Here is a 23980-nt window from a genome sequence, read left to right as displayed (position 1 = left end):
TTTGAACAATGGTACATTCACAGACACATAGCCCCTTTTCTCTGTTGTGTTGTTCACTATGGATTACTCTAGGGTAACTCTCAAAACTAATACAGCATTTGTGCCTAAAGTGATTGAGTCAGCTCTTGCCTGCAAACAGGTTGATTTGTTGGATTTCCATCAGCTGCCTTTTTCATCATCGGAGGATGATCAGCTTCACTGTTTGTGCCCTGTCCGTGTGTAGCATCACTATGTGGACAGAACGAAAGCAACGAGAAGGAGTAATCATCTATTAGTTTCATGGATTGATCCTCATAAAGGTAAACCTATTTCAAGTCAGCGTCTTTCCCACTGGACAGTGGAAGCTATTACATAAGCTTACAATAGCTTGGCTCTGTCCTCCAGAGAGCCGAAGGGCCCACTCTACCAGGGGAATGCAACCTCATGGGCACCATTTAAGGGCGTGTCAGTGCAGGACATCTGTGCGGCACCTAGCTCGGCTACATCTCACACTTTTGTCCTATTTTATAAAATGGTCGTCACAGAGCCGTCACTGGCTCATTCCGTCCTAAGTGTATTAAAATAAAATCCTGGTTAGAGAGGTGGATTTTAAAAAAGGGTGGATTGCTTTACAGTAACAACAAATGCACATGTACAACCAAAGCCAATAGAAGGCAACCCTGCAACCATTAGCTGAAAAAGCATAACGGCTAAAGCCAATGCTTCCAGTCTGGCAGTACATAGGAAAGGATACCAGAGGCTGTTTTTTTTAATGGATGTCAATGGAGGAAAGGCTTCACTACACTGAATAAAAAGCTTCAACATTTAATAAATTGACAGCCTATCAACTAATCTTCAACACGCTTTATACTAAACAATACTTTTGGATTGACCTATTTTTAGAGTTTACCATGCAAAAAGTGCTGTTCTCATTCATTCCAATGGTTCATAAATGACAATTGAATGTTGCACAACTCTGGCTGAACTGTAAAGACATCAAGACTGTAATGTGATTGGTTATTGAGGGACACATGATCCAAGTCAGCCGTACACTTTCTCCAATAGTAAGTAATACAGACCTTCTCAACTATCGATGGTAATTATGCCATCAATATATTTCCAACCATGAATTCCAACAGTAGAGGACTCCAAAGTCACAAAAATGCAAAAAAAAAATAAAAAAAACTACACTGAGTTGCTGTAATTTTAATTTTAAAACAGAACAAACCTTTTAGAATATTGTGGGCCACGAGGCTCCGCCAGATACAGGCTTAGTTTTTGCAGGGTGGTAGATAAATCAGTGTCAAGTCTTATGGGAAAGCAGCAAGAGCAGTCATACCTCATACACTCAAGGTCAAGGGTACAAAGGCCTTTGAGACAGACACACAGCAGGTTACTCAGCACGTCCTCCACTGCAGCAGAAGGCTTTAATTGACAGAGTCTGGATCTCATCCAGCGGATAATGGAATCAATGGGGCTCTCGGGTTGGATGGAGGATACTGCCCCAGAATGGGGTACTGAGGAGAAAAAAAGAGACAAGAATGGAATGGACAACAAAGATTATCCTCTCTGGAGGATCACGACTTCAATTACAGCTTGGCGACCTTCCTGATTCAACAGAGTAAAAAACTATTACTTGAGGGAAATGTTCTCGTTTACACTTAAAAATTGGGGATTAGGAACTGTGAGTGATTGCTGTGTGAATATATCATGTCATCGTATGCAATTAATTGGGTACAGAAATGGTTGATAGAAATCAATAAGGCCTTCAGACATCAGACTTTACCCGAGAGACAACACATGTTTTGCTGTCACTGAGACAGACTTGGAATATTCAGGGAGTTATACAACACCAAACTCCACTGCTGCTCAGAGGGGGAAACAAATGTATCCTGTCATGAATCCCCTGCATCCTGTCAAAGCCAAAGCTTTGTGTTCAAGAGGAATTAATGAGCATGTGATAAACCAAATAGAGAGTTCACCCAAAAGAAGAATATATATATATATATATATATATATATATATATATATATATATATATATATATATATATATATATATATATATAGAATGTAAAAATACATGCAACCAAATATAAATAAAAATAATTTAAAATGTAAATTAATTAGGTTACATTTATTGTTTTTAGTAACTGTCACTTTGAATGCAATATATGTATATGTGTTGTTTTAAATATAGATAAATATTCCTTCTATTTACAGTAGTTTATATTTGTGTGTTTGCATATATTTAGAGAGCGGGAACAAGAGAGAGAGCATTTTAACACATTGAAAAAATTTAAAATAAATAAATAAATAAATGTAAACAAGTAAATAACAAATACAAATAAAAAAGTACTGTATTCAAATACATTTTAATATTCAAATGTAACCAGAAAAAAAAATTAAATGTGAACCACTGCCAATTGATCTTCATTAAACTAGAATGGAATTATCATAAGTCTGGAAACTTTAATGTCTGCAGTACACAACAGCTTCACAACCCACACCAAAGCATTCACTACAAATGTCTCCAATTTAACCCCAGTGTCTTGAGTTAGCCAGCACTGTGTTCTGTCTTTAATGTGGGCATTGCTGTGAGGCGTTGTGGTTCACACATTAAATGGTGATTTTGAGTCGTAAAACTAGTGCTGAACCCCAGGGGAGTAGTAACATCATTTATCAAACACTTCAAATTCGCTACATTAACCCCAGGCAGTCTGAGCCATTACAATATTCTCATTAAATAGTAGGACTAACAAATATTGCATTCTGAGGATGTTTTAGCAGGAAATCAGGTCATCAATAAAGGATGTTCAAAATGTGCTCTGGAAATCTTGTATGTAAACTCCCATGTGTTGTTTTGAGCACACATAGAGACAGGCACAGTGAAATGAAAGGAATTTTGCTTTGCAGGTAGTTTTGTTCAACAGCTCATATGGATGGCTTGTGTGCATCATGTGAATGTATTTTGCTGTTGTAACTCATGTTAAAGGAGTGATTCCTTTCCAAAATACGCTTTAAACAAATAAGTGGTTTGTAAATTATTAGCTGAAGTTGGTTTTACAACTCTTGGGAGATGTACTTTAACGTGTTGGACTTTCATTGTTTGCTTCAAACTAGTCCGTTCGTGCCCAGGTCTTGATTAATAAGGTTTGGTTCACACTGAAGCTTATTCTGGCAAATCAAACTGGAAGACATCTTATTTCAGGAGAAAAAGGTGAATAATGACCAGGAACCTTCAAGCTCCAACATCTACACAGATGATTAATGAGCACAAATACACAAAGTGATGGAGTATAAGTTTTCTGTCAAAGGAGAATTGTAGATACTTGATGAGTAACTGGTGAAAAGAGCTTTCAAGCCAATAAACACTTTTAAAAAAAAGTTTATAGCTTAAGGTTTAATCAGGATGATATTACAACAAAACACTTTGTAATGGCTCTAAATATCACATCATCCAAACAGATCCATTTAATTCAGACTGAGCTGAGAGATTTAATTTCTCCTGGCATCACTGCAAAGTCTTGCATGTTATTCCATATGTCTACCACAAGAAGGCAGAATTGCACCTTGAATGCAGTTGTGAGCGTTTCGTTCTCAAAAGCATACTGAAAACTTCACCCAAAATGAAGGACTATTGAGAATTAATTAAAATACATTTTCAAACAGGAATCATTTGAATTAAAGTCTTATATTGATGTCATCAAAGATATGCAATTGTTTAAAAAAAAAGTGCTGTTAAATACTGGATTTAAAGACCAAATTAATTGTGAAAAAATCTTTTACACTTCAAATCATACAAAGAGACATTTTCCATATCAAAGTTTATTGCTGACATGCATGTAGAGATTTGATGGTATAAAAATATGTCTTCTATACAAATTTGTTTTTCATCTCTGTACAATTACCCAGTTTTTTTTTCTTTGACACCATTCTGACCAAGCAACTTACAACATAAAATGTTCAGGCTTTTGACCAGTTTCATTGTTTTGTTTTACACCAGATTTTGATTTTCCAGTTTTAGCAAAAGACACAAAAAGTAACAATTCTAAAGAGAAGCCTCCCAATTTATGAAACATCTGCACAAAGTGGCCTAAAAAGAAATGTAAATCTAAGTTAAACAATGTTGTATCTTCCCTTGCAGTGTCTTTCTGGTTTTTGGAGTGTTCATCATTTGCAAAACACCCACATCCACTCCAATTTCTGCTGCATCTTGGGCACGTCTTGCGAATTAGAATCATGCACTAACTGCTTCAAATTTGTATACAGAGCTCAAAAAACTTACACTTCTAATGCAGCAGACAGAATTTTGGACATCACAAAACTGTCTATTGCAAGTGGGATGGGGGAGTTTGCAGTCACTTGTGTAGAGGGCATATTAAACAGAAATATTTACTAATTTTTCTCTTCTAGATTTTGGGTACAGACTACACAACCACATCAACAGCAGCCATATTCCAACTGTACAAATTTGCTATGATATAATGGCTTTTGTGAGAACTCTATGTGGACCTAGGATATAGCCTTGAGGCACTCCTTTTTGAATATGAGGAAAGACTTTGATCTGCTCACAAAAAGTACCTCTCCATCAAGTCACACATATTATCCACTAAAATACTGCTTTACAACCAAATAGATTCACATTGAGGTGGGACAAACTAATGCTTTCAATGGTGGCTTGTGTGGAATTGGTGCTATTCTTCAGAATTATAATACCCTGCACTGGGTTTTGCGCTATTGACGCCTATCCGCCATTACGATGTCTTTCACACTGGCCAGAGTGCGGTATCATTCTATCTCGCAAGATAAATTCTACATTGATTCTACATGTCATGCTAATGTGCACGATTATTTAGTTGACTTAAAATAGAGCTATGCAAAGTCAGTCACCTAATTAGCGTAGCTTAATATACCGACAGGATTGTTGCAATAATCATTCAAGAATTTTTTTCAAAAGAATTGAGAAAATAAAACAAAACCTTCACTGAAGATAGAAGGAAAAACGTGAGAGATCACTGCAATGCTTTTGAGTGATACATGATCTCTACATTTACCATGGCAGATGAATTAAAAACAGCAAATAAATTAAAAGGAAAACAGAAAGCTACAGCTATACTACAAAACTGTATGTCTTCAAAAGAGGAAATTAAAGTGGAGATTAAAAGGACAAGCCAAGCTGCTAGTCATGAGCTCAGAGATCTACAGTACTGAATGACCTTTTCATCTAATGACATGAGTGGAGCCAGACATAAAGGCATTGCAAACTAAGCCACAGGTCCACAGGTCAATGCAAGCCAACCGCCTATTACACTAAGATATATTCTAGCATCAGAAGTACATATTCACTGCTCACGGTTGATTTGAGAATCTGTTGATAATCTAAGGCAAGATATCCCACAGTTATGCTTTATACACATGGTGTAGCTTAAAACAGGACTGAAAAGTCAAATGTCATTAAGAATCTGTTTCCCCATGCAATTTTCTCACATAAGAAACAGATGGAGAAGACTAGGTTTCATGGCATTTCCTTCCTGATTAACATGAAGCAGTTAATAACCATACATGGTAATGAGCGGTAGGTAATAGAACAAAAAGAAAAACAAAAAGAAACAATCCCCTATGCAATGGGTTTCTTTGTATCACTGTGGCCAGAAACGTTCCCTAGCGGCCAATTCTTGATCCCTGAGCTGCAGCTGAAATCTGTGTGGTGAATGAAAGCCCCGGAGATACAGGACATGGCAGAAGATGCACTCTGATGGCTTGGCATGCTATCAGAAGGTGAGCGCTCTAGACGGAGGGACACAAATGGAAAGGAGGGCTTAAGGGCTGTGCTTATGGGGCTTATCTTGGCTTAGACTTCAGCATGACTCCATGAGCCGCCCTGCTTTCTGACAGTTTCATCCCATCACCAGCAGTCCCGTACCTCGTCTTTTTCCAAGCACAGCCCTGCGAAGAGTCCCCGTGTGACACACACCAAAATCCACAAAAGTACCACCAAGCTCAGCTCTCAAGAGTCCGGAGTAGTGGCATATTACATGATTGATGTACATTTCCATTTGGTTGAATGCACAGGAAGTGGTGTTCTTGCATTTTCTGCTGCCTTCTGATTGGACGAAAGCAAGAGGGGAGAAGAATGTACCTTATCAGCCGGTTTGGATGCCAAGCTATGCTTTTGGTTGTATGCATCCAGACACAGATGCTAGCTGCCAACAGAAACCCATTCACATAGAGGAAAAAAGAAACATGCGCTGCTATGATTTCAGTAATATGAGATTTTTAGCTTTTTATCTTGTGAAACTTAACATCTTCAATGGAAATAAAGAGAATAATCTTGCTTAAAATGCTACCGTTTTAGTAGATGGGAGGGGGAGCTTATTTAGATTGTGAGAAAAAAAACCAATCACTGGTTTTGACACAGAATAGTTACACAACCACAACGCTAATGCTCTTGAGCCTGTGCTTGTCTCCCCTCAACATAACTGAGTCCTGCGAATGGAGAGCGTTGTTAAAAACTGACCGAGAAAGGATGCAATAGAGAGATGGTAAGAGGTAGATTTGCAGTCATAGATACAGATGGGAGTGAAACAGATGAACTGGTTGAGGGGAACAGAACAAAAGGGTTGATCATGTGATCCGAGGCTTTCCTGTAGAAAGTGCTGGGGGAGAGGCGGATAGAAAAAGGGTGGTTGTGTGTGATCTGCTACATGATTCTGTTGGGGGTATTGCTGAAAAGGTGTGTGTGTGTGTGTGAGAGAGAGAGTGAGAGAGAGAGAGAGAGAGATTTGGGCAAGGATTGGAATGGTGGAGGTGGTGTTGTTGGTCAAAGTCTCATTAGATCTGTGTCCAGAGTGTGTGTCTTGGGCCGATGAATGGAGCAACAGAGCGCTGTGTCTGCCAGACTCACGCTGCATGCTCACACACACACACACACACACACACACACACATACACAAGTGTACATGAGAGAGTGCGCCCAGTTCCGTGGCTCGCTCCACTCCCGGTGACCCCGTCTGTGGACAGAATGAAGGTGCTACTTCCGGAGGAAGCGCTGGGCCAGTATTGCGGCATCCAGAGGACTGATGGGTTGAGCGTCGTGGCCAAGGCGCCTCACCGGAGGCACATTACCGAAATGCCTCTTGCTGAGGAAGTTCTTGGTCTCGTGGATAGTGTTTTTCTCTTCTGCCAACAAGAGCTGTTGCCTCATGTAGTTCTCAAATTCGTACTGAGACGACTCCTCTGTCACTTTCGCCTGGGAAGGGGGGTCAATAAAAGACCGTTTCATGCCAGAAAGTACCTCATTATGTTAATGCAGTTTAAAGAGGAAGTTTCTATTATTATTCATGATTTAATGCCGCTTAAGGCATAACATATTTTGGACCATATTTATAAAATACAAGTAAAATGAATTTGTAAATAAGACAGGTCATAGATAAATGGTCCCCATAATTTTAATGCAACATTTTATGCATACAGCAAATTTTTTTTTGACATGGAGTCATTCTTCAATATTACTGTAACATCTACAAGCGGTACTGACCTCCTGAAGATGTTCGGGGTGGTTAAGCTGATCGTCTATGTCCGGCACCACTTGTAGAGGGCCACTCAGTGAGGACACAGATTGCCTATTTAAAAAAAATAAATCAGTCAATGACAAATGGGAATTTTCAGATCTATAGCCAAGGGAACATTAAATGCATCACTGAAAACAGCACTGGATTGCAAAAATGTGGCAAGACAACATCGCTGGCCCAAAATGACATCATCCCATAACATGAATTCCTAAGAAGTAGTCGTCTCGGCTAAAAATGGAACAATAAAGTTGATCTCATTTCAAATGAGACGCACCAGGATGTGATGATGGCACTCAGCGACTCGAGCACCTCGGTGGCAGTGAGCCTCTGCTGGGGGTCAAGGACCAGAAGCTTCCTGATCAAACACACTGTACTTTCAGATACCCGCCCATCCCTGTGCAAATGAAACAGGCACAAGACAAATTAGCATTTCCATCTCCAAAAATAAATAAATTGTAGATTATTAATTTAAAAGGAATATCTCACAAAATATATATTTTTTATGACTTTGTTTTCTTTCCATGGAACACAAATGATTTATTCATAAGATACAATTTACTTTTAGGCTTCAGAAAGGGCACAAAAGCAACACAAAATGGTCCATACATTTTCTGTTATCATACATAAGGAATAATTAAACGGAAATCTTTACATTCAATGATGAAGAACATGAGTGTTTTTCATTTTTGGGTGAACAATCCTTTTAAACAAGGGCCACCACAATATTTGCCAATTAACATTTTTCAACAATTAATTCATATCAAAACACAGAAAGATAATGGAGAGACTCACTCAGGGATGGAGTACTCTGCTGCTTTGATCTTCCGGAAGAGCTCTTGAGGTATACTGTCGTAGAATGGGAACTGGCCGTAGAGCATGGTGAACAGCACTACACCGAGCGCCCACATATCACTGGGTTTACCGCGGTATGGTCGACCTACAAGGAGACGCAAAGTTCAACAAGCAGCTCTACAACAGTTTGCTCATTCGATCAAACTGGAACTTTCTCTTGGGTGAGTAGTGAAAGTGTGTACATATTAAACATATGTTACAAATAGTGCCAAAATCGAATAAAGTCCCCCAAATCCTGTTCACACTCACTACACCGCTTTGTTTATCACCGTAAATGGGCAGAACACAATGTGCCAGAAGAGTACAAATGAGTCATGGGAGCTTCTAAAATAGGGGTTAATTGGGTAGGTTTCTGTTTACTAAACAGCGTGATTTGTATGGTATATTTTTCTGTAAGGTACACATTCTCCGCTTCTACTTTGACCCTACGCATGAGAAAGCGAAAGAGAAGGAGACGAGAGAGTGAGCAATGGAAAAACAGTGAGAGGAAGAGAGCAAGAGAGAGATAGGGAGAGAGCAGGAAGAGTAGTTCCTCTCTGCATGACTCATTGTGATGACTCACTGAAGCAGCTCTCCCTTTGTTCTGCTGTCATATACGGCTGATTTACTCCCGGTTTCTTTCTGTCATTTTACTGTGAATGGAGACCGCAAACAAGAGCTCGACTGCGCCTCTATTTAACATGCATGCTCGGAATGCACCATCTAACCAGAGCCTACATCCATAGAGGTATTGGGAAAAACCCAAAAAACACATGAAAGACAGTTCTGGAAAGGTGGTGCTGTTTGATACTTTAGCTAGTGAGTCAACTAAACGAACAAGATTTAAATGCAGAGATCTTCAACTATGTATTGTACAAACAGCACTCTGCACGCAAAGTTCATGTGACGAAAAAAACACAGTCCACAAAGAAACTTTTATCGAAAATAGACATTTTAAACATATATATTTACAGTATCATTGAATTAGTTATATGCTTCAATCAACGTCACATCGCTTCATTTATATTTTTCAATGATTTGATGGTGTCTTTGAATTGAGCAAAAAACAAAGCATCTTAGAACACAGCCAACTTAATGGTAAAGATGGTGTCGGAGTGTAAATACTAATTTTTATTTTACTTTAAAAAAAAATCAATATGAGGGGGAAAATTACACATTTATATTTTATTAAATATTTATTAATTTATTTATTGAATATTTGTTAATATAAACATCATTAATATTTTTTTAGCATATAATATTAAAGAATATTTTTATATTGACAGTTTTTGTAACGCCTCTATTTTTTTTTTAATCTCCAAAAACAATACTGACTTGACACTTTTAAGTTTGTGAAAACCAAAAAAGCTCTAAATAATTTTTGCGTTAACTATTTAGTGTGGGGCTAACTGGACTATGCTATATAAACGTTTGACAGGCAAGATAAATAGCAAGTCCCATTTACTGAAATTACATCACTTGAGTGAACTTTAATTCTGCACAGTGAGAGATTGTTTGGAAAGATACACCTCGTGTTACAACCGCTGATAATTTGATCCGTCGCACTGCTGAGATCTGCTCGAGGCCATGACAACGAGCTTAAGGGAAGAGTTTTGGTATCGAGACGTTGATGAGCTAACAGGTCAAGTCTTGCGGCACACAACACACATAATGTCTTTAATAAACATAACTATTGCTCATCCATGCTGACAGTTTGTGATTGCTGTTCTGATTAGGGCTGTGTAGGTGGTTGGGTTTATGAGCTTTGATTACAGTGGTGACACGGAGGTTAAGTCATGTGAATCACACACATAAACATACACAAACACACACACACAGAAGCTGAATTCTCACCGCTCAGGACATCTGGGCTGATGTAGGCTGGACTGCCTCGCTGGTCCTTTAACAGATCTTCCTCACTCACCAAATGCTTGCCAAGGCAAAAGTTTGTGATGGTGATCCGATGGGTCCTGCAGCACACAAAACACCAATAACGTCAAAGAACAACCATGAATCCTCACATCAAGTTGCACAGTTTAGATTCAAAAGATAGCTTGTGAAATCCATAAGGTGCATCTTTTTCATCACAAAATCATAAGGAAAAAAGAAACTATATTTTGAATAAAGAAAATTAGTTATGACCTTATTATTATTTTTACTACTGGCAATTTAGCTTGTCCTTAAAAAAAAAAGACGTACAAATGAATTATACATAGCGGATGATTAGAGGTCTATGCAAGAGTCTGGTAACATCATTAAAAATAACTTAAAATAAAAAAATTTGTTGTGTTTATGAATTTCATATGATTGTGATACTCTATTCATTCCAAGTGGGTATACATGTATACATAAAAACTTTTTTTACACTATACATGCAAATCAAAACAAAACTCTACCTGTTGTTAGGTGAGTCGTGTTTGTATCTGTGCAAACATGCCTCTGATATTTTTGTCTCTGTCATTAAATCTAATCTGTGGCAGGGAGCCATACTGCCTTTCCAGAAAGCAGAACCCAACATGACAGAACACACCGTGACTGCACTTGACAAACAAGTGAGTCACCTGTGGCTTCTCACAAGCTCAGGGATGACTAATCTTTGCACCTCAGAAAGGAAAGAACGACACTTTTTTTTTTCAGTGACAGGCATGCAATGAAAACAAGCACTCTAACAAACACATAGAAATGCTGTCTGGTAAAAAATGCATTCACATTTACAATGAGCAAAACTGACACGTCAGCTGACAGAGCTGAACTGGGGGACCTCCAATGTGAGAATTCACACAGTCACAGCTGTAATCTCCCTTCGCTGAAAAGAAAAAAAAAACCTCCACCAATACAGCTCCATCTCTCAGCTACATCCTCTTTTCCCATGCTTACCCAGTTACGCTCTCACTTTCACACCCTGAAAGTGACGGTCACACTTACGCCTAACAGCTACAAACAGGCCCGTTCCTCAAGCTTGATTTTTTCCCAGCAGATTTACTTACAGATTTACAGCTGATTACCTTCTTCATTTTAAAAAAGGAGGGTCATGATTAAATTAGATTAAAAGAGAAAAGAGATTAGTCACAATGGACTTTGTGGAAAAACAACATTCAGTCTTTCCATCCTACACTGTAATTGAAAACTATTTATGACTGGTACAAATGCAGTTTACTTTTAGCATTGCATTAATTTATCAAATGCAACAATATTTTTGTGCATGAACTGGATCTGCTAAGCTCCAGATGGCTCACACTACAGGATTAGATGATTATTGATGATCCTGTAAAGTTTATATGGTTCATGGCAATTTCAAAGATTTTGTTTAATGAGGGTTATATGAAGCAAACTAAACTAATTTAATTTGTTTCATATTGTATGGCTTTTTTGGCATGGCAGTTTCTTTTTGCTTCGACCATTTCAATTGTACCTGCTCCTAATGTCTGAACCATTCGTTTTTTGAAACACGGTTTCCACTAATTTTCATCTTCATAATAGTTTTAGCCTTAATATAAGCTTTCATCTGGCTTCATCATGACCATGTGCCTTGGTTCCTGAGCGAAAAGAGTCAGCAAGTTTCTTCTCAGGACATTCTCATTGCTTACTCTCCTCTTCCTGCTCATGTGAAGAGAAGCCTCCCGGTCTCTCAGTGCTGCTAAAATTAGTCCCTGTTGATGGGAAAAGTTAAATGGTTTAAACGCAAGAGGAAGTCTTGATGCCGAAATCCGGTCAGAACTGCCTCTGATGGGTGAGGTTAATGTGGGATTTTGATGCAATTGTTTGGTATTGGAGTTCCTTTGCTTGGGCAAGCAGTGTTGTAAGAGGAACAAAGCTAATAGTGAAAGCAAATGTGCAGATCAGGCAATTTGTTCACTTTTATAGAGTCTTGACGGTGACAGCCATATGGTGTCAAGGAGGGAAAAGAGGTATGAAGTAATGGCGATAAATGCTTGTGAAATGTGAGAGAAGCTTCAGCACTAAAGGAAGTTATTGACAAAATGCTGAGGATAAACAATGCCTGCACAGGTCGATTAGGACCACCAGATTCAGCAGTTATTTTTGAAGGCCCAAACGTCGTCAAAAAACCCCAAAAAAACAGTGTACATGTCATGGACCACTTATGACTAATACCAAGTACTTTCCATTCCACCCAAAGCCAACAGTCTGCCGGCTGGGAAGGGTCACACAGTCAGTATGATCAGAGGGGTATTTGGAGAGTGAAGAAGAGTGAGAGAGTGCTCTGCCAGCGTTACATGAGTGTGACTCAGTTCTGAGCTATGGATCCTTTGGCAGAGAGCTGTATTATCTCCAGCTGGGACATTGTGTTCTGCTTTCTTGCTGAACTGAAGTAGACAGACCAGACTGCTTGGTTTTATCACCATAGGGTCCAGTGGCAAGTGCGTATGTGTTGATGTTTTTTTTTTTTTTTGTTCAGCAACGATGTATTGGTCCGTGCCTGTCCTTTTAATTGACTCCCGTGGAAAGGCGTAAAGCGCTCGACTCAACAACAGCACATGCAAGATATTAAGATTAAAAGGCAAAAACTATATTGAAAAAAAAGGTCTATGCACAAATGCACTGAAATTCATGTGTTACTCAATTTTCATATTTTATGATTTCCCAACTCCAAAATTTTTGCATCTTGCAAGTTTACCAAGCCAATTCATTTTTAGCCTAGCTTTATACTGAATTAGAACCTACAAAGTGTATTTGATTTTTGCTTTCCTGTCACTTTTTAAATCAACAGGGCTAGAGAATAGAAGCAGTGTGGGAAGTGACACAATCTCTCCTCAAGCAAGACTGCATTGCCACAGCTCTGACATATACCATTTCACACATAAATAAGATTTCCAAGTGCAAAAACCAGCTTTAGTAACTGGCGGGCATCCATCTCTATAAATAAACCCCAAAGTGTCGCCCACAAAGCTGCCAGGTGCATTTATGAGAAAACACCACAAACATAAAAAACCCCATGTCACATGTCTTCCTTCTTTCTATCTATTTGTACACTACCATTCAGAAATTTGGGGTCTACAAGCAATTTTTTTTATCTTTTTTTATGTTTTCGGAAGAATTTGCTTATTATATGCTCACAAGGCTGCATTTATTTCATAAAAATACAGAAAAAAAAATATATTATATATTACCTTTTAAAACAACTTTTTTTCCTATTTAAATATTTTGTCATTTTAATAATTGATTCCTGTAATGGGAAGCCATTTATTTCAATATTCAGTTTCACAGGATCATTTAGAAATGATTCTAATATGCTAATTTAACTCTAAAGAAACATTTAGTTTTATCAGTGTTACAACCATGCTGCTAAATAATTTTGAGTAAACTGTGAAACTTTTAAGAACTTTTAAAGCTCTTTTTAAGCATTGAATGGTAGTGTAGTCAGAAGCTACATGCTCAAAAAAAGGAAAGATCACTCTAAAAAATATTTTCTAACAGAAAAACTTCCACTTCTTTGCTGTAGGCTTGATGAAGGGGTTAATGGCAGAAAATGTGCATAATGCATACCTTCAATTCAATCAGCCAGGACACAAGAAGTACAGTTGCCAGTAAAGAGACTAGGAAAGTAGATGAGATATAAAAGAAACAAGCTCCACTCCTCTTCTCACTACACATGCCACTGAGCTTATATGGTGTGACGGGTTTCATAATTAGACAAGCTGTGCACTTATGTGACCGAACTACAATATGCGAGAACTCAGCAGTGAGCAGCACATGCTGGCAAATGTGACAGGCAGAACTGAGGATTTTCAATTAGTCAGTGAGCCTCTCGTTCCTGGGGACATTTGAAAAGGCAGAGACAACAGAACTGTGATTAGAAGTGTACCCGTTCCACACACACAGCAGAAAACACAAATGCACACGGCGCATATGGTGTTTGGAGAGGGTCTTTATGGATGGGGGACTGGGAATTCTGCTAGGCCTATCCAATTCACAATGCTTGCCGACCACAGATGCCTTCAAGCCAGCATGTGCGGTTTCATCACCCGCCCGCCCCCCTTCCCTGGCTCAATCATCCTCTCCTTTTTTCCAGGGAAAGAACCAGGGGCACGTTCCATGCCTACTTGTTTTAACTGGGATCGCTTCCCACTGCTCACTCCCCCTCCCTTTTCAGCCTGTGGGGATGAATCACACTCTCACTAAGAGCTCAAGAGGAGAGAGGTCAATGAGGCCAGACGGTGCTCCATGAAACCCCAACAGAGAACGGAGCGCAGAGAAAACTCCACCAGCACAGCAGGTAAAAGAAAAAGGAAGAGAGGAGTCTTACCTTTTATTGAGCACCATGTTTCCAAGCTTCAAGTCTCTATGCACGATGTTCTTCTACGAAGGAAAAAAAAAAAAACAGCAAACTGTTACTATGAATACGAAAAGAAGTTGGCTACACTTTGGAGAGCTTGCAACCCGACAATCATTATTGTGGTACATTACAAAAAAAACGCCATGTACCATAATCCAACTTAATTTAGGGTGAATCACACAGTAAACATAAAATGTCATGTGCAACCACTTAACTTTTGCAATGTAACAAACTTCCAAAAAAAAAAAAAAAAAACTTTTGGTCTGTACTTCATTTTATCAGTGGGAAACCACAATAGGTAAACAAACTCCTGACCTTGGCCTTGCCAGCGCCATTAAGAAAGTTGTCAAGTAAAACAGACAATTTTGATTTCACATTGACTTTAAAACCAGTTGGCAGCTCACCTTATGCAACGCCTCCACCACTCTCACCACATCATAGAAAATAACGATGGCCTCGCGCTCACTCAGTCGCTTCTCTTTGATGACGTAATGCTGCAGGTTGATGAGGTCTGCCGTCTTGTCGCTGAAGTCGTGCGCACAGAGGCAGTCAAGCACCAGACAGATTCGCCTCTTCATCTTCCGCACTTTGTTGGCCTCCATGTCCTCGACAATCTCACAGGAGCGGTCCTGAGATGAAGAAGTGAAAGAATTTACTTCAGACAGCCCAGCAGTGCATTTAACAATGTGTAACAAACCAAACGAACACACAACTGCACCATTAAGCTTTTGAATTGAGCAGAAAAAGAAAATGCAGGATTAAAAGAAGATGATGTTAATCGACTGGTGGTACAAAAAGCACAGCAGTGATTCTCCAGTATGCCTCGCCAAGTGTAACAGCTTGAATGATGAAAGCCCTCCTTTGGTCACTTGAGACTGGGGTCAAATAAAGGCCATGAATCGATCGGCTGTGTGGTTTGTGTTTGCAATGACTGCGCTTTCGAACACAAGAAACGATCCATAATTAACTGGCCCACTCTAGAGAGAAGCTATAATAAACCAATCAATACTGCGAGCTTCAATGAATGGCCCTTACAGCACAGTACGGCTTGATCTGCAGCCCATTTCCACTGGGGAAGAAAGGAGAGGTCTAGATATAGTTGAAAAACAGGCGCAAGAGAGAGAGATAAAAAAAGAAGGCCTCTTGCTCAGAGAGAGAAAGTAAGTGGTTGAGTCACTGCGAGTGCTTTGTGATGAAAATGAAAACAACTGGATGGTATATTGAAGAAAAATTAAGTTGTGGGACTGAGAACATACAGTCTGGGATGGATTCTTTAGGCACCTCTCATATCGATTGCATTTTGATTCAAAAAGGCACAGCCAGATTCCAAAACAAGTGTGCATTTCAATTTTGAAAAGCGGATTGTGGATAGATGTGTACTCTGATCAGCTAATAAAAACAGAATTAACAGATATAAGATATAAAAACTAAATTCTAAATTAGAATGAAACCTTCAAGTTGTTTCAAGCCTGTATGAGTTTCTTTCTTCTCCTGAACAAAAAAATATATCAGTTTTTGAAGAATGCGTGTAACCAAACCAAACTATAAATTGGTGCGGCTCAAACCAAAACTATAAGAAAAAGAATCATGAAGCATTGGTCTTACCTCGAAGAGGCCGTGATGGTGCACCACTCCTTCTTGGTTGGAGAGCAGTGACAGTAAAGAATACTCTGTATGCAGGAGCATTTTCCCTTGCCTTTCTTCCTGTGTCTCTCCACGTTCTTCCAGGGTGAGAATCTACAACAAAGGTCAAAGGTAAGAAGACACCACACCACTAGATCCTGTTCTAAACCTTCCTGGGAGTCTCTTATCTCCACTGTGATGGCATACTATGCTATCAATGATCTTGAGGCAATACAGAGGGTCCATTAAAGGCTTTATCTACAAAGGGGACAGAGATAAGTCTCTCACATGTCCTTCAACGCATCTGGACAACCATCTGAGGGACACTAGACTCATGGGCATGGAAGAGTGGGGTCAAAAAGTTAGACTCTAGGTTGACAAGCACCTTTCAGTGAAGCCCCTCAGTAACAGGCTGGTCCATAAACAAAGAGGTTTGCTGGTCATCTCTGAACCAGAGTCGGTCATGAATTGGACAGTATTGTGTAAATTTGTTGTGGCAGGTCAAAGGTTTGTGCAAACAGTGAGACACACAGGGACTTTTGTGCTCAGAAGCAGTCTCACTTCCCTGGTCAGGACATGTTTGAATCACATGGGATTTTCTTTTTTTCGTAAACTGTGTCTTTCTGTATCACATCACATCTGGTTTTAAAAGCCATTTTGGCTGATCTAAAACCCAATAAAAATGTAAACTGGAACAAAAATGCATATTATATATATGCATATTATATATATATATATATATATATATATATATATATATATATATATATATATATATATATATATATAAACCCAGCTCTACAACATGTTTGTTCCAGTTTACACACATTTTTTTCCCTCAATTAATAAAGATGATGAGAAAGTAGGCTCACTTATCCTTCACTGAATCCATCATAAACTACTTAAAATATTAAAACAGTTAACAGATATTGTAATACAAAAAATTGTAATAATGTTTCACAATATTACAGTTTTTACTGTATTTATGATCAAATAAATAAGAAAATAAAAAAGATTTTTTTTTTAAACTTTCAAACTTTTAATGACTGAATCAGCTCCAAAGTTTTGTGATAGTATCACTCTCTACCCATCTATGCAATGTGATTACAAATAGTCACGCAACATGAATTTGGAGCCAGATATAAATGATCTGTCTCGCCTGACCACTTGTGCTCCACCAAGATGTTAACACCATGTAAACAAGGCCTAAAAAAGTACTCACTTTTAGCTGGTAGAAATCATCCGTCCCATCCTTTCTGGCTAGACACTGCACTATACTCTGCACGGGAGAGTTTCCCAGCCGTGGGCCTGTTGAGATGGAGGGGAATAAAGAAAAGAACTGTGAACAGATGGAAAAGGTATATTCAGTACAGAGCACACCAATTCCCCTTGAGGCCAATCATAAATACTCTTATCACAGCACCCTGCACCACTACGTCACACTGCTATTTCCAACTGTGATGGGTGCATTTCAAAGGCAAGATGACAGTGTGATAGTGGCATACAAGAAAAGACCTGCAGATTCAGAAGTGAAGCCGTCAATCTAAAACATTCCTGCAATTCTTTTCAAACAGAGGACTCTGAATGGAGTCTATACCCCCTCCTCCTCTCGCCTGCATAGAAACAAAAAAGATAGGGCTAGTGTTGAAGATTGACTTGCAATACCCTAGGCAGCTTACCTAAAACAAAGGGACCGACTCTCTTAGCATTGTTGCCAGATATCCCAGGACAAAGGAGCTTGCTGGGTCTGCCGGATGACTCTCCAGCCCCTCGTTCCGAAGCACGGCGTTTAGACATTCTGCAGATCTGAAAAAGAGTTGGGAAAGCTTCAATACTTGATTCATTAAATAACCTTACATGCAACCAGAGAAATATGACTTCTTGAATAAAACCAAATCTCCAAGGGATCCAAACAAAGCAACCCTATGACACTGATTAAATTCTTGCCTCGAGGGACAATAGCCAATCCAATGAGGTTTTCAGTACACCATCAACAAAGTGTGAGTTCTAAAGTGGACAAATAACAGGTGGGGGAAGGAGATCTAGCAAAAGTCATGCCCTCCATGACACCATTAACAGCTCTACCCCTGTATGAATGACAACCATATACATTTGCATGCGCAAAGATTAGCAGCAGGTGTGACCTGTGAATGTGACTTCCGTGTTAGACAATAGAAGTTTATTCGCAAATGGTGCCGCTGACCACAACTTACCCGAGAAAGGCAAATGTTAAGCACTGACGGATCTCAAATTGTCTAAAATAACCCATGAATCTTGGACTCTGCTGCTGCAATTCATGCTTTTTTTCCCCTTTCACTATTTGTAATCCTTCCGTTCCTTAATCTGCATGGGTTTATCTGCAAATCTCTGTGGCGTAATCTGCATATTACAAGACTGCAATACTGACCGGTCTGCAACAAGGAGCAATTCGAAAGCAAAAAAAATTCAGATTCATATCACGATGCAAGCTGGGGGTGGGAGAGTGCATTTATCATAGCAGATAGTTTTTCACCCCTTGGGCTCTTCAAAATCAATCTAAACTCTTTTTAAATGAAGGCACAATGAAGAAACTGGGCATGAAATCCTATTGATAAAATGGCAATCAATGTGCTCTAATAGCAAATACATATAAAGCAGAACTAAAATAGCATCTGAATTTTAAATTACAGGCAGTAGTAAATGATGTGATTCACATTTAAGACATAAACTTGGTCGCATTGTAATTTTGAATGAAACAGACATTCAAATATAATTCTGCAACAGATCAAACAGCTTGTCTCGAGGACGTAGGAGGGGTACCGTTGGATCATTTCACACGTTTACAGCTTTTTGTCTTTCTGGACCCAGACTGTTGACAATGTGACAGACGGGGGTGAGAGACATGATTGTTTTCTCATCAACACTTTTGACATGCAATATTGGAGATCTGAAATATTTAAAGCACCACAGCTTGTTGCAAAAAATGTGTCTGTGCATTGGCTCAACTAAGGCAGAGAATGTGACCTGCAACCTCAAAAGGAAACGAAAGACATCACAGTTGGTATTCTGTAATAATTTTACATAATGCCAGACCTGAATGCAGTTAAAGTTATCTCACTGACAGCAAGATGCACGTATGCTCGCAATCTTGAATCCAATTCAGAGCCACTGAATGGAATTCTGAGGAAGCGCACATCAGTAAATAGAAAACTGTCATTAGTCAGGCCTACTCACTCACCCTCCCATTGTTTCAAACATGACGCATTTCTGTGGAACACAAAAGGAGATGCTAGACGGTCTCAGTCAGCATTTGCTTTCATTGCATTGGGAAAAAATTAAATCAAGGCTGTTAGTTTCTAATACTAACATCATCTTTTGTGTTCCACTGAACTAATAAACATCACATATGTTTGTATAAACATAATTAAATAATGAACAAACGTTAGTTTTTAGTGAACCATTCCTTTAATAACAACAACATGGCATGCTGCTGATGAAATCATGCTATATGAAGGATTACTCATACTGCTTTGAATTCATCAGACTGAATGGATGTGTGTGGTCATCTTATGGCATTTTACAAACACATCACAGTCATAAAAAAATGAAATATCATCCATGCATGATTTAAACGCTCTGGTCCACACAGCAGCAGTACATTTTAATATTTTATCAGATCTAAATATACTAGCTGTCACTGCATGCATTGCAAACCTGAGAACCTGGCAACCTCCGAGCACCGACTGGCAGCTTGATGCAACCAGTATCAGATGTGCATTCTTGCACAATTTTTTTTTTGTATATTTGGATGTCTAAGATTTATGGTGTGTAAAAACAAGTGACTAATGTTCCCATTTATAGTTAAAACGACAGCAGAGGGAATAGAAACACCGGAGCACTGCAATGTGATCACAACCGAGTACACGGTGTACATTGATACATGCTGTCAACCAGCTAACGTTACAAGTAAAATTATAACAACACCACTAATATAATACCACTGATATGTATGACTTTAATAAGCGCGTGTAAGAAAACAAAGCTCATGCTCTTATTAATACAACGAGCCTACTCGAGTCGTCTAGCATTTGCAAGCGAAGCTTGCTTATTTTACCTTGTATTCTTGCTTATATATTCTATATCGCAACATGTTTAAATAACACACACTTTAATCGTTGCAAAAGCGCGTTTATCTGCATTTAAGGGTGGAATTATAGACCAGAAAGCCATTGAGTTCACCGTGTCCCTTTAACGGACTGTGAAAATCTCCTATGTCGACCGACGGGCCATTTAACAACTTACCAAAACCGCCGAGGGAATCCTCTGTTGTACACTAATACCAACTCATTTCTGTCCGATTAAATGTTCAGCGGGGGTGCACCGACATTTACACTCCACCAAGAAGCGGTTTGTTTCAAGCGAACTGGAGAAATTTCACGTTTACCGACAGGGGTTTTGAGGGAAAAGCCTTCTTAGGACAACTGATCACATCTTTCCATAGCAGCACCACCTGACAACGGAAATGACGCACATGCTGTGAGTGACGGAGCGGCGCGGCCAATAGAAAACGTTGTTTTGTGTTCCCGCCCCCTTGCGTGCGTTCTTGAGATTGACATTCTTCGCTAGTGTGGAATGATAAACGTACGCACTATGTAAATGAGCAGTAGAGTACTACTGCATAACTCCAGTCAAGTTTTGACAAATGTGGAGTTTTGTTAAAAAAAAAAACAAACAAAAAAAAAAATGGAAAAATAATATTTATTACGATGGAAATTAATCGCCATACACGGAATTAAGTAAAAAGACACTTATTAAGCATGACTAAAGAATACATAAAAATAATACAAACACTTATATTTTGAGCAGATCCTTGGAGAAAATTAGAACATTTTGAGTAATCTGAAGAGATTTACAATAGATTTTCGTGCAAGCTCTGGCTTCTTCCATTCCACACGTTTGTTTTTGCATGTCATCACACAATATGGGTCAACAGCACTTAATACTATCTATAATAATAATAATTATATAGCTAAGTGTCAACAGCTGTCAGAAGCAAAATAATGTGTCAAATATTCACAATAAATATTTGCACTAGAAAATATCAGTACATTACTTGCTACTTCATTGTAATTATTTTTGAAATTTCATAGCAATTTATGAGTGAAAATAGTTTTCAGCTGCATCATAGCATTGTTTCTTAAATATATGCATGCATATTAATATAATAAAGTTTTGAGATATGAGGACATGTGGTTTTAAAGGTTATGAGTTATGTCGTAAATTCAATAAATATATGTTTAATTTGTGTTAAAAACATTCTAGAAATAATGTTTAATTAACTTAATAGTGGACTTTTTGTCACTTTAAGAAACTGCAGAAAGGTGTCTCAAGAATCAGCGGCAGGTGAAATAAACATGACACATTGATTACATCCAAGACTAAAGGTCAAATAGATAAATAAGAATGTACCTGTGTTCATGCGAGTACAGCAAACCTCTGGGGTTTCTTGCATTCACAAGACCCTCTATATCGTATCCAATTTTAGATCCCCCAAAAGTAACGGGCTTCACCCACAACAGCAAGTTTCAATTCAGTGGGCTGGTGCAGAGCTGCATGTCAAACAGAGAGGTTTTTTTAAAGGGCAGTAACTGATTTAAGGCTGTGCTGTCTTCCTGCCTTGACTCAGCATGGCCTTTGCCTTAAACCACATGAAACACTTTTATAAGCCTGTGGCTAAACATTGGCCAGCCCACGGTGTGTGGGGTGGAAACTGTGAATCATTCTTTACTAGTGCTCATGTCTGATAAAGAAGCAGTGGAATTTGAGAAAGACTGCAGGGACAATTTCACGAGCACACTCCTTACTGTAACGTCTGGACTTAGCACAAATTATGGAGAAAATGTAATGCTGTGCTTATATTTTTTGTGCATTTTTTAATAAAATGTAAACCTTCGGCCAGTTTCTCAAAATTGGATTATGCATTTTATTTCCACAATATTTCCAAGAAATAATGAATCATTCACTTATAGCTCTACTCTGCCTTGAAAATGTGCTGAGGTCGGACATGTGTCTAAAGAATTGTATCCATGTCAATAGTTATGAAAGCCACCCCCCCCCCCCAAAAAAAAATAAATAAAAAATAAAATAAAATAAAAAAAATATATATATATGTACAGACCCAAAGTTTGGACACACCTTCTCATTCAAAGAGTTTTCTTTATTTTCATGACTATGAAAACTGTAGATTCACAATGAAGGCATCAAAACTATGAATTAACACATGTGGAATTATATATGGAATTATATACATAACAAAAAAGTGTGAAACAACTGAAAATGTGTCATATTCTAGGTTCTTCAAAGTAGCCACCTTTTACTTTGATTTCTGCTTTGCACACTCTTGACATTCTCTTGATGAGCTTCAAGACGTAGTCACCTGAAATGGTCTTTCAACAGTCTTGAAGGAGTTCCCCGAGAGATGCTTAGCACTTGTTGGCCCTTTTGCCTTCAGTCTGTGGTCCAGCTCACCCCTAAACCAACTCGATTGGGTTCAGGTCCGGTGACTGTGGAGGCCAGGTCATCTGGCGCAGCACCCCATCACTCTCCTTCTTGGTCAAATAGCCCTTGATGCCTTCAGTGTGACTCTACAATTTTCATAGTCATCAAAATAAAGAAAACTCTTTGAATGAGAAAGTGTGTCCAAACTTTTGGTCTGTACTGTATATATATATATATATATATATATATATATATATATATATATATATATATATATATATATAATTTCTCATTTTGTTTAATTTTAATATTATTTACATATTTATTAAGCAATTTCTGAGTGCAATTTTTATTATTTAATTATTTATTTATTTTTGCAGTGTAGGTGACATTACTTTTTTTTTTTTTTTTGCTGTTTTTAATAATATTCAAGATGTTCTGGAAGATAAAGTGTACCAGAAATGCATCAGCGCACAGTCACATCATGTCAAAATATTTAGCTGTGGGAGTCAAAAAAAGCACAGGTAATGAATATTAGAAGCTTTTTCCCATGGAGGAACAACTGTGACAGCAATTCATTCATAACTGTGTGGGTGAGAGATTCATCTCCCACGACTATTCAAATGAGCACAGGGGTTTTCAGTATTGCTTGTCTGGAAAAGTCATAACAGATCAAATGCTTAAACAGCACTTGCCAAAGAGAGACTTGGAGAGTTAGGGGGAAAATGCTCTAACAGGAGCTTCTTTTCATAAAGGTTACATTCCCTTTACATAAAAACACAGTCAGATTTAGGCCTATTAGAAAATTATGTGCAGGGAGTTCAAAATGTTTAAATGTATACACTAATGCCACAAGCTGACTATTTTTATTTTCATTTCTGTAATAATGATAATTAAAAAAATATTGCATATGTGAAAACAAAAACTTAATCTTTGTTTTGTGAAAAAAGTAATATTTATTTTCCTAAGATGTACAATGCTGCATTATTGCATTGCGCCATCTAGTGTTCATTAGAAGACTTAACTATTTGATTTTAGTATCTTCACCTTTGAATGTAAGAACGAATGTACGATTTTCTGTTTACCTCAAATGAATAAATTAGCGAAAAATAAAACTTTCCCTTCCAATTTACTCGCCTCAGGCTATCCAAGATGTAGATGAGTCTGTTTCTTCTTTGAAAAACGATTGAGATTTCAAAACA

General features: G+C 38.3%; 1 protein-coding gene across 2 annotated transcripts; it reads right to left on the bottom strand.

The window, feature by feature from the left end:
- Window positions 1-3788: 3788 nt before the first annotated feature.
- Window positions 3789-21901, bottom strand: stk40 (serine/threonine kinase 40). 2 transcript variants are annotated; one of them, XM_026283782.1, is made up of 11 exons: window positions 21750-21901; window positions 17981-18107; window positions 17524-17609; window positions 16284-16415; window positions 15083-15307; window positions 14649-14701; window positions 10238-10353; window positions 8345-8489; window positions 7827-7946; window positions 7519-7603; window positions 3789-7230 (listed from the first exon to the last, which is right to left on the bottom strand). In XM_026283782.1, exons 2-11 carry the CDS (start codon window positions 18096-18098, stop codon window positions 7012-7014), a joined length of 1299 nt encoding a protein of 432 aa, XP_026139567.1. In that variant the 5' UTR covers window positions 18099-18107; window positions 21750-21901; the 3' UTR covers window positions 3789-7011. The 2 variants fall into 2 exon arrangements, with proteins under 2 accessions (XP_026139567.1, XP_026139566.1); XM_026283781.1 differs by lacking the exon at window positions 21750-21901 and adding an exon at window positions 20583-20803.
- Window positions 21902-23980: the final 2079 nt, after the last annotated feature.

The sequence above is a fragment of the Carassius auratus genome, chromosome 16 (genome assembly GCF_003368295.1).
Source record: "Carassius auratus strain Wakin chromosome 16, ASM336829v1, whole genome shotgun sequence".
In the NCBI taxonomy this organism is placed as follows: domain Eukaryota; kingdom Metazoa; phylum Chordata; class Actinopteri; order Cypriniformes; family Cyprinidae; genus Carassius; species Carassius auratus.
The sequence above is the reverse complement of the archived record's forward strand: the minus strand, read 5'-3'. Positions and strand labels throughout refer to the sequence as shown.

Coding starts and splice junctions, on each gene's coding strand:
- stk40 (XM_026283782.1), bottom strand. CDS start 18,098: ATGTCTAAACGCCGTGCTTCGGAACGAGGGGCTGGAGAGTCATCCGGC. Junction 14,702..15,082: donor TGGTGGAGGCGTTGCATAAG/GTGAGCTGCCAA, acceptor TTTCCTTCGTAG/AAGAACATCGTGCATAGAGA. Junction 7,604..7,826: donor AGTGCCATCATCACATCCTG/GTGCGTCTCATT, acceptor TTTTTTAAATAG/GCAATCTGTGTCCTCACTGA.